This window comes from Manacus candei, unplaced genomic scaffold (assembly GCF_025592945.1).
Source record: "Manacus candei isolate 608988 ecotype Guabito, Panama unplaced genomic scaffold, ASM2559294v1 h1tg000010l, whole genome shotgun sequence".
Lineage (NCBI taxonomy): Eukaryota > Metazoa > Chordata > Aves > Passeriformes > Pipridae > Manacus > Manacus candei.
In genome coordinates, this window is record NW_026138058.1 from 1,453,564 (window position 1) to 1,469,027 (window position 15,464).

Sequence of the window (15,464 nt, forward strand, 5' to 3'; positions counted from 1 at the left end):
AACTGCACGTATAATGTTTGCACACACATCATTTTTGGGGTTATGGACTACTGTTCTTAATTAATACAAATCTCTCAGGAATAACTGCTGAGTTGATTTAATAATTTTTGCTTGGCATATTATCATTATTTCAGTAGGAAAATAAAAGTCTATTGGAGCACTTTGCAAATAATGATAGCTTCCTCCATTAAACATAATTCCCACCCAGGCAGGCATGGCTTTGAAGCCTTTAAAATACTGTAGGCTAACTTGAACAGCTGTATACAAAAAAGATATTCTTAAAAACCAGAGGTAACATTTCATCACACACAGACAACTAACAATGTGTAGCAATGGGGAGACATGTTTAAATCCATGTGAACTCTTATAAAGAATTCTTCCTTTTGCTTGAGTATGACCAAATATTTCTGGTTTAGACTAACACCATACAGGATAATACTCTGGTGCACAAGTGTAGAATTTATTTCTCTTTGGTGCAAAAACATTCATTACTTTTCCCTGTTAAGAGTTGTTCTTGACTCCAGGATACCTAAATTCCCAATGGGGATGAAATGGATCCACTTTATTTAAGCAAACTGTGTGGATTTGTTTTTGTCTTCTTGTATAGGAAAGTCAAGATTTGACCTGTACTTTTATAATAACAAAAACACAGTAGCCAATGCCTTCTCCTTTAAAAGAATGTTACTGTTTTTGTTCTGTTTTCTTTTCTCAATGTGGCTAAATAAAATGCAAATTTAAGTAGCATAGCTCTTGTTAAGCTGTCCTTTGTGGATTTTTTTTTCTCAAGTAAAAGAAGTCCTAGTTTATATGTTCATGTACAATGAAACCAGACCAAAAAAAAATCTCTAATTTTTACCTTGTTTTCACTTCTAACAGCTGGATAACATATACTAAGTGACGAATAATTTCTGGGTTTTGTTCTAGATATTATCCAGAATTGCAAAGTTAGTATAAACATTCATTGCTATTTGGTTGTCAAAAGATTTGTTAGGGTTTTAGTGAAATCAGTGTTGATTAAAAGTTTATGTATTTATCTGTAAATAAATATAATTTTTTAAACATTTATTGCCTAGTGGGAGAAAGCTGCAGTCATGGTAGAGAAAATTCCTCTTTTCCCTATTGTGTATGACTTCTACACAGTGCTCTGGAGCTGCCATTGCCAGATGTGGACATACTTCTTTTGAAAATAACAGTATCACTATTATACACAAGGCTCTGGATTTTTTGCTTCCCCCCCCAGCAGAACGTCGTGTGTGGGCGGATTATTGGCGTGTCAAGGGCTGTGCAGAGTCTGGGAAGCTGGATCCTACTGTAAACAGAGCAACAGATGAGAGTGGGAGTGGGGAGGGGCACACAGCTCACTGATTATTTTAAGAAGACAAGTTGTAAGAAGTTCTAAACTCAGATGTAGGACAGAAAATTTAAACAGACCTTCGACTTTTCAGGATAAACGTGTGCATTTTTTAAATACAAGAACTCACAGTCTGATCCACGTGTGACATAAGGAACTTTTTGTTGCAATCTGTGCGCTGTCATGAATAGGCTCTGAATTTACCTCTTAGTGGTCTGATGACCTTTTCATGGCAAGAAAGATCACTGAAAAATGAAAAGGTCCAGCATCTCCATTACCTTTGGCACATTTTATTATGTTGGTAATGATTTTTGTTATGCCTCTGTTTGGCTTTGCTAATAATTACAGTGTGCCCTATTTAGAGGTTGAAACCATCAGTAAGTGTTCATGAGATGACTTGTGGATAAAAATCTCTTCATTTGTGTGCTCTGGGTCATTTACAGGTCCTGCAGCAGCTTTTAAATCACTTCCGAAAAAATAAGGATAAAGTTCTTCTTTTCTCCTTTTCCACAAAGGTGAGTTCCATATGATTTACCTCAATTAACTGCAGCAGTGAGTTCTGAAGTGTGAAGCACTGAAGTGACACCTGTCAACCATATTTGGTTGGGAAGGAGTTCTGAGGACAGTGTGCTGTACTCCGGAAGTGTATTGAAACCTTATGTTATCTCTTGATAAAAATGGTGATGGCAAAGCAAATATAACACCCTTCTGTCTTCTTAGAGCTTTTAAAAATTGTTGTGTTCCTTTGGCTGTAGAAAGCTGAGTTTTGTTTCTGTGTCTTGAGTTAGAGTGGTGTCACAGCACAGTATGACTGCAATATCATAAAATGTTTGTACTAGCATTGAAGGTTGTTAAATTTCCCCCATTCTGCTGACTTTTGACCATCAGCAGCAATGAAACTTCAATCCTGAAACCTGCAGCACCAGTTGATTTGAATTTAAAACAGTGTTTAATTGGAGCAAGAGGTATATGTACATTTCTCTTTTAAGGGACTTACTCCTTGATTTTCTTGTTAGGGAGTAATATGTTTCCTGAAACCCTACACTCTATTGTATCATTTTCTTTATTTAAATATTTGTAATGATAGCACTAAAAAGTATTGTTTAAGAAATAGCAGTTTGAATGATAGTTCAAAGTCTTAAATATTTAATGTTTTTGGGCTTTAAGATGGAAAGCAAGTTTAATGTTTAGATGCACCAGTAAAGAACTCGTATGTCTCAGACTGTGCTTTATCATGTTTGCTACCAGACTGGCTCCTGGTTACTACAGTCTCTTTCTCTCCGTGCCCCTGGACCCTGACTCTGTACTCTGTTCTGGCTCCAGTGCTCCTTTACTGTATTTCAAGTAATTCCAACTTGCTGAGATGAGAGGAAGCTGTTCCCTGCCTGCTTCTTGGGTTGAACTAATTGAGTGACAGAGGTGAAACAGGGCTGGAGGGTGGAGCGAGGCTGCAGCAGATGAGTATTAATCACCTTGAGTGCTGTAGAATCATGGCTAAAGAGAGTCATGGATGTTGTTACCAAAATGGTGAAGATTTAGTCTCATTTGCAGTGTTTGGTCCATTGAAAATATATTTGATAATCATGGCCTCTGTGATCATGTTTAATTAAAAAGGTAGTATTAAGTAAATAATTTTTTTCCCCTTCATTTTTCCGCTCAGTTGCTGGATGTGCTGGAACAGTACTGCATGGCATCTGGGCTGGATTATCGAAGACTTGATGGAAATACAAAATCAGAAGATAGGATGAGAATTGTAAGAGAGTTCAACAACATTCAAGAAATTAACATCTGTCTTGTATCTACAATGTAAGAAAATTTAAGTTGTGGGTTGTTTTAATCTGTCTTTCTAGTGTTTAACAAATGGGTTACTCTGCATTTTTCTTGATGGCCTTGTGAGGGATTACTTTTTTGAGCAAGTGAATTGTTCTCTTGTCTGTTAGTGAGTACAGACTTAGTGCTGTGGTGTGAAGCTTCTTAAAATATATACAGACTTCCTCCCTCTCCTCTGCTTTATGAGGATTTCTAAGATCTGAAAGATCTGAATCCTAGTTTTAAATTTCCAGTTCTTATAGGATGGAAGAAACTGTTTTAAACACTATTACTACAACATTATTATTATTTTGTCATTTTCCACAAGACTTCTCATTTTATTGTAGGCAGACTCAATTTCTTGTATACTGGTAGAACTAGCAAGTGAATAGGAAATGCTATATTGAACTGAAAAATTATCTCTCCCTGTAATTTATTAACCATACTAATTAACATGTCTGTTTAAAATACTTCAGCAAATCCTTGACTGTCTTCTAAAAATGTATCTACCTGTCAAAGTTCGCTTGTCAATTTATGGTGGATAGTGAATTCTTTTGAAATAGATTAACAAACAATGACTCTTTGTTTGTTTTATTCTGGTTACTTCCATACTTCATCTTGGGTGAAGTTTTTTACTGGACAAGGACAGAAAGGGAACAAATAGAAGCTTTTGTTGTCCTGCTCAGAAGTGAAAACTTGGTGAAACTTGAATCATTCTTGACTCTACAGTCAAGTCAGTTCTTTACTGAAAGCTTTCCCTGCCTGCTGATGGTGCTGGAGACAAGAGTCTTGATTCTGTTGGTTTTGGTGTTACTCATCTTACAAAGCAAATGAAAGGAACAAACCTGTAATGAAATTGCAGTCAATATGACCAGTGTGTACTAAGCAAAACAGGAGGTGCAATTCCTTGTCTAGTTTATCACAGATAACAGGAAGTGATCTTTTTGCATGTTTGATACAGAGGAATGGAAGCAGCTTTACATTTGTAATCCTTTGGAAATTAGAAAGTGATTTATCGTAGTTCTACTCTGCAAGAGATTACTTTTTACACTTACTCAGATTTCAAGTATATATACAATGTTAATATACTTTACAGTATGTTCTGTATTTTTCAATACACAGTATGTTGACAGAATTAAGTCATACTCCTCTGTCTGTACTCTCTTGCAAAGTTTTTGGCTCATTGTTCTGGGTAGTCAACTTGTGTGTTTTCTGTAAGTCCCATTCCTCAGAAAGCCAAATGCTGATTTTCACTGACAATACTTTCACAGTCTTGCATGTAGAAGGGCATTCTGCAAAGGATGAATTCCCTGAGTAGTAATTTTGAGTCTCCCATTATATTCACTAGCACAATTAACATGCAACCTTTAAAACAGAAAGCACCAATCTTTTAAATCAGCTTGACCTCAAATCTTACAGTTAGTATTGGTACCAAGCATAGTCATATGGCTATCCCTAATGCTTTTATCGATAGCTATGGCTAAGGTAACTTTATAGATAAATATATTTTATAGGTGTTCAGAGAAAATATAGTTGATTTCTTTGGAGCTTGTAAATTCTATTGAATTAGATCAAACCATTAGATACAGATCATGGATTTCAGACTTGAGCACCAGGGAAAAATAAGTATGCATCTGTTGGAACTTCTAAGTCTCATGAAGTAATATCTGTTTGTGAATACTTCAATCCTGTGCTAGTGTTGCTAAAAAAATGTGTGATTATTTCGGAGAAGGGGATTTTTGGGCATGCTTGGAAACATTAAAATAGTTGCTGGAGTTGCTGTAACTTGATAGGAGAATGTCAGAGCTTGCAACTCCAATGGTGCTGCTTAGCCTGGAGAAAGGAAGCTGTGTACAGTACCAAAGTCAACACATCTCTGTTCCATTGGAGTGTTGTGAAGAAATGAGAGCAGCAAGTGTTCCCGTTTTTAAATCACTATTTCTGGAGTTTCTATGCCAGTATTTCTCTAGATTAATTCCTTCAGAGTAATTGTTACTGAAAATCCATTTCTGCATCTTGGTTATCTTTGTTATGAAAAGAGAAGTGCTTAGAGAAATTTGTAGGTAGTTTTTTTCATGAAAGGTTACATATGCACTTCCCTTCTACCTGCAGCATTCTCAATGACTGTCCATTGCTGGACTCCTGATCATTACTTTCTACTTTTACAGGGCTTCATTTAACTTGAACTCTTCTCACCTCTGTTGCAAATAACTTTTAATGCATATATGATAATGTTCAAAGAACTTTAAACCGCAAGATCTCACTGAAAGAATGTAGGAACTATGAAAAACTTATCTTGGTAAACAGAATTACATCGTCAAAGCTTTCATAGAAACTTTCCTAATGCAGTATTGTTCTGTAACTTCTGAATGTTGAGGTAAAAAGTTGTGCAGTTTTAAATAAGATGATCTTTTGACAACTGTTCATTGTAACAAAACTCTTTATTTGAGCCATATTATAGTGGTTTGCATGGATTAAAATTGCAGTAATGACTAACAGCTAATTAAACAGATAGTTAAAATGGAAGATATGCTTTACAGTGCACAAATGACTGCATTTGTTCTGTCCATGAAGGACATAGGAGCCATTCTTTTTCTGCTTTAGAGCACCTGAGTTTTTGTGTCATACTTAAAAATACTGGAAGGTGAAATTATTATAAAGCTAAGTATCCTGTTTAGTTTTTGTAGATAGTCTGTTTTACACATTGACTTACGTTTCAGTCCAACTGCAGGATTAGTTTGGGAAGACAAGAGGCTGAATTCTGTTTTCACTGCAAAGAAGTACACTAAATTTCCAAAATACCGCAGCATGTCCTGAAAAAAATGCAAATATTTTTATTCAGCATTTCAAACTTTGAGAATGTGCATCCGCCGGAAACATCTGTTAGATTTAACTGACCCAACACCACATCACACCTGGAAGGACAAGGCCAGAACTGTGTTTACATTGAGATGGATTCCATGAAAACCAAAACGTGGTGGGGCTCCCTAAGTTTTTGGTTCAGTCTTTTACCGGAAACTTTCCCTTTCCTGTCTGCTTTAAACAAGCAGAATCTAAAGTAATCTGTTAAACTTGGTAAATTAAATGGGATTGACTTTTTCAGTTTTGCTGTAGCTCTTTCAGGCAAATAATACACTTGAACTTAGCCATGCCTATGTCAATGTGAACATTTGTTTTAATAGTTTAACTAATAATAGTGTTTAACACGTGCTTGTATAGTAACTTGTCCCTTTTTGTGTGATGGTTGGTTGAGCCAGTTGAAAAGAATATTCAGTATTTGCTTGTTTTGCACCTGATGAGAAGTGGTGTTTTCCTCACTTTTGTTCCTGTCAAATCATTTGGCTGTGCACATGCCAGACTCCAAGGAACTGAGCAGTTTATTGGATTCTGCAGTTAGCTGCCTCAGGTTAGGCATGTGCTCAAATTCTTTCCTGGCTTGCAGGCTTTACCTGAAAGAATAGTCCAACTGTTAAGTGTTTTAAGATGATGTAACTGTGACTCCCAACCCCCAGAGCAGACAATTTTCTGACAGGGACTTTTTTCCTTGTAATGACTGGTATGAATATTGCTCATATGCAGCTGTGTGGGCAACTGTGTTTTTAACAACTGAGTGACATACTGTACAAATACACTTGTGAGAGCTGTTAATTCTTCCAGGTGTGACTTACCCTAGAGTGTGACCATTTCAGTGGAAGCTGCATAGCATTATTGTTGAAACTGTGTGCTGGGATTAGAGGAAGTAAAATTTCACGCTAAATATTCCTGCTTCCATGAAGTTAACTGGCATAAAAGTGGTTATGAATTTCAGTATAATCACTGGAGGAGTTGGCCTGGACAGGACTTAGGGGGAATGAAGTAGCAACCAAGACTTCTACTAAGAAAGCTGATTGTAGTTGGTTATGACTCAGCTATTCAGTTTGTAACAAGCATGATACTGAGGTGAGAAGACTGCATTTTATAGCAATGGTTATTTGAGTACTTGGTGGTTATTAATACAACAGTAGCACAAAGCTATACTGCACTGTTTTCAGTATCTTTATTGTGTTCTTTTTTATGTTGGGAAGGGTGTGACAATATGGATCTAATACAGAAAATTTTTTTTCAGGGTTGTTTTTATTGTCATATAATTCTATTTTTCTCATTTTTATTCTTTTAGGGCTGGTGGACTGGGTCTTAATTTTGTGGGTGCCAATGTTGTTATACTGTTTGATCCTACATGGAATCCAGCAAATGATCTTCAAGCAATTGACAGGTACACTCTCAAAATACAGAACTTGATCCATATTGTACTCTTCTTTCGCTTTCATTCCATAATCTGATTCTCCAACTAAAACTTTCCTTGAGGAAGAAATTTTTTACTATAACTTTTTGTGATCTCTATAGAATGGGTGTGTGTGTAGCTATCATTTTTCTTGTGTTTTTCATGACAGAATACATTGTAGTTGACCCCAGTTAAAGTGATGTTTTGAATTCCAGAACCCCTAAAGACAACCTTTCTGCTTCACCCTTGTGGAGATGAGAGTATTTTCAGCACTCAGTTCTAGCTCTTATATTATGCTGTTGGAGTATTTCTAGTAATACAGATATTTCTTTCAAGGCTTTTTGGCTGTGGGATGTTTCCCTAGGAATTCAAGACAGACTTCTGGCTGGCTGAAGTAAAGAACATTGAAAGCTTTCAAAATTCAGTAGCTCTATATATTTTTATGAGCAGAAATAAATTGTTTCTGTTATCTCCTGCAATTATATAATTCCATTTTAAGGGTCTTTCTCACTTCTAATACATATTTATGTTCACCTGTTCGAGTGAAATATGTGTGTCAGAAACATGTATTGGGTACTGTCTTTAAAGAATCTTTGCAAGATCACATTTCTATGAATTGGTTCAGCCTCTTGTGAATTTTGTGGAATATAGTTTATTAGATGTCTTGGAATTTACCATTTGGATAGAACACTGCCAGTTCATTACCTGTTTTTATGATATTGTAACCTACAAAGTGCTTTAGAAAGTTAAGAAAGAACAGACTGTTCCATGTAATCCATGAACTAATTCCTCTATATAATACAAATAAGAGAATACCTTGAGCAAGAGCAGGTGTAGACAGAGAGGAGAAAAGAAAAATGAAACAAACCTGAGATAAACAGAGTGGAAGACGTGTTTTCAGAAGAGATGGGATGCAGTTCTTGTGATACAAAATGAGGAGAAAGCTTTTTAACTTCCTAGGCCTCTGGAGAAACATGGAATACTAAGGGTAAAGGAAAAGGAAATTAATTACTGAGGAAAATGCGGAAAAGAAAAACAACCCAACCAACGCAAGCATGATTTAGAATAGTCCTATTTTATTAGAATGCTTTTACTTATTTTTGTGTTTATTTACTACTGCAAGAGCTCTCTTATCTCTTAAAATGTTTTTTGATGTGCCACTGTCCTTGCAGAGCTTACAGAATTGGCCAGTACAGACCTGTTAAAGTGTTTAGATTGATCTCCTTGGGAACTGTGGAAGAGATGATGTATTTGCGACAAGTTTATAAACAGGTAAAGTTCACAAGCTGTTTAAATTTGGAGCTCTTTTTAGCAGTCTTGGTGACTGAAAGCTAATCTAGCCTATAGCAAAATTGTAATTTACTTTGGGTTGATGATATATGCTATTAACTTAACTTACAAAGCAAAGATACATCATTTAGCAATTGTCAAAAGTCGCAAATTAAGAAATAAGATGATTGAATTTAAGGTTCTGACATTACAGGCATGTAAACTGGGACAAAGGTAGAAAACCAGTGGGATACAGTTGTCCTGAAGAATACACTACATAGAAAAGATAAAATTAGGTCACCTCAGTAGGAGAGTGATACAACATATTGAAGAAAACCTTACTAGATTTGAGGAATTAACCTGGTAACTTGAATTTTTGACCATAAATAATAAAAAGTTGGTAATGAGTCCTCAGTGACAAGCAGTTGTACTTAGGTTATTTACAAGGAGGAAGCTGGAGGCTGAATGAGTGGGAAATGCAGTTGTAAACAGATTGTCATTATTCTCCTTGGATTTAAGTAAGTGACAAGTAAGAATAAAGTTCTAAGATCCTCTGATTTCACAGAGCAGATAGTCAAAAACCTGACAGATCCAATCTTGAACTGCTCCCAGTAATGTGTATGGCTTGCTTTAAAATCCTACTTTCAAAGTATAATGGTGACTTTCATCTCACTCAAATTCAGTGTTTTGTAGAAGCCAAGCAGCCATTAGAGTTCTGTTTAATTCTGACAAAATTATGTAAATAAAAAAGACAAAACTTGTTAAGGAGAAGTCAAAAGAAGTAGGTGATGGGCTGAGGTGGTAACAGGTAATTGGGCAATTTGCAGAGATTCTGTATCAGAAGCTCAGAATTAAGAAGAAGCATTAGTAGTTGAAATCATATACTAACAAGGCAAGTTAAATATAATGCATGGTAAGTCCAAAATCTGTTTTTGAGGGACAGTGGTCCAAAAATATAAAAGCTAATAATTTACATTTTTAACATATCAGGAGTATGAATTGTACTGCTGTATGACTGTTACTTTAGCAAGGTTTGAAAGAGCGTTCCTTGCAAAAAAAACCACCTTACTTATGTATTCTTCACATCCACATTCATGGGAAAACGTAGAGAGGATCCTCTTCCAAAGTTTTGATGTGCAAAATACTTTTGAGGAGTCGTTTCAACAGCAGGAATCAGTAGGAGAAGTCTCAGAAAGGCTGACAAAATGAGCAGTAGCAGATTACAGCCAGCTCCGTTCACTAAAATCCTGAAGGATGGAAACCTGCTTCACAGAGGCTTTGGGAGTTGGTGAACTTGTAGGAAAAGAAGACCTGGATATTGTCTGTTTGGATTTCCAAAAATTCTTGAAAGCTTCTGTGCCTTTTTTTTTTTTCCTTTCAAATTGACTTGTGTTTCTCAAGTTTAATAAGAAGCAATAAAGGGAGGAGTAGTAAATCCGAGATTCTTTTTTTTTGGCTACGCTTGGATTGCATTCCCTTACTAAGTAAACATACAAGACAGTAAAAGAATAGTTACAATTTAGTACTGAGGAAAGCTAAGCAATCAAGATATAGAGGAGTGCCTCTAGTGTGTATAGTTGGTGTCTGATATTAGCCAACGATACAGTAAAAGGCTTCAAATATTTAAATTTTTGAAAATTCAGTAAAACCAAGCAGGTGTATATTGTACCACAGTCTATTGTACCAGCATCTGCTAGGGAAATTAAAACATCCTCTCTTAGGAATTTCTCCCTACTCCAGCTAAAGCTGTGTATATAATGTGGGAGCCAGGAAATTCTGATGTGTTGTTGCAGCAAACTCTTCTCAAATCTCTCGTGTTATTCTGTTTTAGCAACTTCACTGTGCGGTCGTTGGAAGTGAAAATGCCAAGAGATATTTCGAGGCAGTGCAAGGATCAAAGGAACACCAGGGAGAGCTTTTTGGGATCCATAACCTTTTCAAACTTAGGATTCATGGGTCCTGTCTTACCAAAGACATCCTGGAGGTGTGAAGTGCTATTCTTTTACTTTTGGATATTAGTTTTACATTTTTTCTTTCCTCAGGAGATTCTTTTGTTGTTGTTTTGAATGGAAAAACTATATAACAGAATGGTGAAACTGGAACAGTGCTTTTCTATGCAGTGACTTAAATGAAATAGACATGCTAATTTCTCACTCTGATGTAGAGCAGATAAATTGTTTTAAATCAAAGAATGGAAAAAGCTTGGATTATAATTCTCATAAATTTGCTAATATATTTCTTAATAAAAATTATTTAACTTATATTTTGATACTTTCACATGTTGTCAGCTTTGCGCGCAGATATCTTTTATTCATCAATAGCTCAGGCTGACCTTTTAAGCCGGAATTCTGGTCATAAAAATATTTTTTGTGATCATAGTAACCTTTTCATAGTACATTTTGAGATGTCAAAAACTGTTTAATAAAATGTATTTTATAATACCGTATTTTAGAATGTTATAGGGTGGAAGTAAGTAAATAACTTATGAGGCTTCATATTTTAAAATTAATTTCTTAGTTACTCTGAAAAACCTGTTGGCCCAATTCCATAGTTTAAACTGATTTCAAGTATATGCAGTATTATACCTTTTTGTGTAAAGCATGTTTGCTGCAGCTAGCTTGCATCTTGAAGTTTATTGTAGCTTTATTCCAGGTTTCTTTCCATCCTTCCCATTATTTTGTTATTTTGCATGTGCTAGGATTTAGTCTGGACTTTGCTAATTGTGCTTCTACACCTCTGTAGAAGGAAAGAAAAAGCCTTTGGGTATTTTTTTCCTGGGCTTGCCTTTTATATGTAGCAGAACCAGTATCTGTTGATGTTAATTAAATATTTGATTGTTTTAGAGGGAAGGGCAGGTGGAAGCAGGAGTCATGACAGCAACTACCTGGCTGAAGGAAGAGAGTGCTCCGTGCAGCTCAGAAAAGGTGAGATGTCCTTGTGGGCTGTGGGCCAGAGAATGACAGTCCCTCTGGTTTCTGGTACTGCAGTTGTTAGGCTGATAATACTTTTACCCTGTTGTTTAGAAGATTTTGTTTAGGGAATTGTGGAAAGGACTGCAATTGGTTTAGACTGTTGAAAGCTTCAGGCTGTTTAGTTGTAGTCAGACAATGAGACAGTGGTTCCCATCAAGTCAGTGGTCTGGTCAATACTGTCTTTTTTTTAATGTATGTAATTACATAATGGTCTTCTTCTGGAACACTTTTTTTTTTTCCTGAAAAGGTTGATTTTAATAGGAGTATTGTATTTATAGGAATGTTTTTGGCTGAACACTGTGTTCAGGTACTCAGGGAAGCAAGCAGTTAGGTCTGTAATATGACCTGCAAGAGTAAAGATAGTATTAGATTAGATCACACTGAATGGTGTTAAGAATTAGCTGCCATCTCTTATGCCTGTTGGAGATTTCTATGAGTAAATGTCAGTATTAATTTAATATATGCCTTCACATTGATCATAACTTATTGATCATAGCTCATTGATAATACATCTCTGTATGGTTGTGATCTCACGTTGGACTTGGTGATAAACAGTAGCTTTCTAAGCTTATGTTGAATACTTTTTGATGAGCAGGATGATACCAGGATTTATATATTAATTTTAAAACATCTCTTCATGTACCAAATTTTAGTGTTTACCCTTCTGACTTTCCATTTACAGGTTGTCATAATTCTTGTCTCAGTAGTACAGAGTTTTGTAGCTGTGTTCTGGACTTTGGTATCTTCAAAATGTTTAGAAGTTGCCTGGGTGTAATTTTGTTTGATTACAGTAGACCTCAACTAATTTTAGAGTGGACTGTTGTGTGCTCATGACTATTCTAATGTTGGCCCCCATATACAAGGTGGTTAACCATTGCAGTGAGATTTTTTTTTTTTAATGACTGTTATTACACAATATTAAGGTTTGAATCATGAAGTAACCTTTCAAACTACCTTTGAAAGATGAAAAGTAGCAATGAAATTAGTATAAACTTGAAAAATATGGATGTAGATTGTGAAGATATAGCTTGTTTTAGCAGTGTGCAGCATATATTGTCTCTAATATGTAATATTAAGTATTTATCTAATATTTGATTTTTAACCAAAATTATTGGTTATTTTCATTATTTTTCTGCTAAAAATTTTCAGCTGCCAGAGACTTTAATAATTTCTCATTATGATTTATTTTGTATTTGCTTTCTATTTGCGTTTTGTAATACCACTTTGTGTATTTTTTGCTTGAGTAACATAGTGAAAATCCACTTTTTTTTTACACTGCTTTGAAATTAGGTGTGTTCCATATACTATTAATGTTAAATAGCTCTGATGTAATTTTGTTTTTTTTTAGTATGAACAAGCAGACTGTAAAGAAGATGGAGATCCCCAAAGCGCTCAGGCACAATTAAACAGAGAAGAAATAGATTTTTGGGATGACTTCAGTGATGATGATGTTCTGGAAACTTCTGTGAAAAAATGTGACAGAAGGAAGCCTTGCAATGCAAATAATGTAATGGTAGCAAAGGGTCAACTTTCTTTAATGCAGTGTGGATTCTCTAAGTTGTTGCAGAGAGAAATTGAAGCTACCTCAGAAGGGGATGATAATTATAATTCTCATCAGTGGCCTTCTGATGATCAGACTGTAAGAAAAAACATAAATAGCAAGCACAGTGATTTTCAGAAATGCCAAAGCAGTGTGCCTGTTTTGGAGCATGGGAAAGCTGTTCTGGCAGCAGATGGAACTGATAAAAAAGATATGCATGGTACAGACTGGCTTGATTTCTCAGGCTCTGAGGAGGAAGGGGACAGAGAAAATGAGGATCAAGGCCTTTCCAAGCAACCTGATACAGTCTTGGAGACTGGAAGTAGTTCTGAAGAGGGTGATGATGTCATCTTTCCTACTCAAGTTCAAGCAGTGCTTACTAAAAAAGTTGAAATACGCAGGTCAACATCTGGAAATTGCAAAGAGGTAGCGAAAGAAAAAGCTGGGTTTGTGTTTAAGGGAGCCAGTAGGCAGTTTGGGTTCCACAGTGTTGAGACATCTTTTGAAGACATCAAGGATGACCCAGCTTTGAAAGGAGCAAGTGACATAAGTGATGAATCTGATGATATTGAACTTTCCCAGGATTCTAAATCAAGAGAGCTAGAATCTTTCAGCTTTCCAAAACACAAGGAAAGATGTGCCCTTAAACATGAACTAGATAATGTCTCCAAATCTCTGCTACAAGCAAAGAAGCCCAGTAGAAAAGAAAAAGAAAGTGATTCACAGAATATAGATGAATTTTCATCCTCTGAAGATGATTTTCCAGCTGAGAAAACTGAGGCCAGAAAGCACAGCCAGAAGTGTAAAAGGCAGAGAGGCAGAGTTCAGTTTGGGTCTAAAACACTGCATACTATTCAAGATACCTCTGTTGCACAGATAGAGTCTGGCAGTTATGCTGTGCATAGAACTTCTGCAAGAAAAACTGAATTTGAGCATCAAGAGCAAAAAATGGAATCAATGGACAGATATTTAGGTAACTAGTAATTTAATTTCTTTGGTTTTATTTCAAATAAGTAATAACGTAGGTTTAATTTACCATTGTCTGCAGGCTCTAAGTTCTTCTTGCTATACATGCTGTTTGTTACAGGATGCTGGTAAATGCTCTGCTAAATTAGTTAGTAATATCTTTTTGTGTCTTTCTTTTTACCTATTAGTCTTACTTTCCTGTCCTCTGGAGTGACAGACTGCTTTGTAGTACTGTGTTAAAGACTGACTGTCTCTTGAACAATGCTAAGATCAAAGATGTATTAAGAATTCACGAATGAAATATTTGAACTGCAGAACCTTAAAAGTCTTTACAGAGCTGTTAAATAGAAACTTAACGTACATGGAAAAAAAAAGCGATCTGGGAGTTTGAAATACCACGTACAAGACTTGATTCTGTAAAAGACTTAATTTTAAACATTAATATTGCAGCCATTAAACCATAGATGCTTTGAAACTTCCTTGTCCATCTAAAAAAAGCACACATGGAAATTGAAGTAGTTTTAAACTGTCCAGATAAATCCAAGTAAGTCTAATGATTGTTGTTCGTTTCATAGGGCTGAGAAAATTGGTGCTGAGTAAAATCAGAACAAATTTTATGACTTCGATGTAATTTTTTTTTCTTAATTACAGTATCCTTCGGTGGAACCGTGTACTTTCGAAGTTTTGGAATAACCAACACTTTTGATTCTGTCTTTCTCCTGATGTCTCAGATGGTGTTCAAGAGGTGGCATATATTCATTCCAATCAGAACGTGGTGGGATCCAGCAAGGCTGAAAATCACCTGAGCCGGTGGGCAGTGCGAGACGTGTTTGAGTTGAAGCAGTTTTCCCAGCTTCCTGCTAATGTTGCTGTCTGTAGTGCCAAGGTAAAGAGAAATGTTTGGAAATGTTGGTTTAACTCTTTTTTTTTTTTACCCTCATTTTTCATCTTAAAAAACTCCAAAAGACTTGTTTTTCTGTTAATGGCCACCATGAATGATCAAAGCCATTGAGGATGGGAGGAGGAGAAAGCTCAGTTGGAAGTCTAATAAATGACTGTTGGGTTTTGGAGTGGCTTTTAAGCAGCACAGCACCCTCTGTGGGATTTTTCTGTGAGAGAAATGGTAAGATTAAAGATTGGGTGTTTGAAATCAAATTCTGTGCCATGTTTTTCTCATTTGAGCCTTGAAAATTCTTTGGCTTGTCCTGGATCCGATTTAAAAAAATCCAGTTGCCACAGTACATTCTGGAAAACTCTGTAGCATAGAAAGTCAAACATAAATCAGTTTGCAAGCTT

At 35.9% G+C, this 15,464-nt stretch overlaps 1 protein-coding gene across 2 annotated transcripts in view; it reads left to right on the forward strand.

Moving 5' to 3' along the window:
- The window catches only part of ERCC6L2 (ERCC excision repair 6 like 2), a 43,533-nt gene that overhangs the window by 21,709 nt on the left and 6,360 nt on the right, over positions 1-15,464 (forward strand). The window contains exons 10-17 of one of the 2 annotated variants that reach the window (XM_051777323.1): positions 1,795-1,866; positions 3,012-3,157; positions 7,317-7,412; positions 8,594-8,693; positions 10,522-10,674; positions 11,534-11,614; positions 13,011-14,175; positions 14,900-15,054. In XM_051777323.1, the coding sequence (XP_051633283.1) occupies positions 1,795-1,866; positions 3,012-3,157; positions 7,317-7,412; positions 8,594-8,693; positions 10,522-10,674; positions 11,534-11,614; positions 13,011-14,175; positions 14,900-15,054 (1,968 nt within the window). Of the gene's footprint in view, positions 1-1,794; positions 1,867-3,011; positions 3,158-7,316; positions 7,413-8,593; positions 8,694-10,521; positions 10,681-11,533; positions 11,615-13,010; positions 14,176-14,899; positions 15,055-15,464 lie in introns of those variants that run through there. The other variant, XM_051777324.1, reaches the window with a different exon arrangement.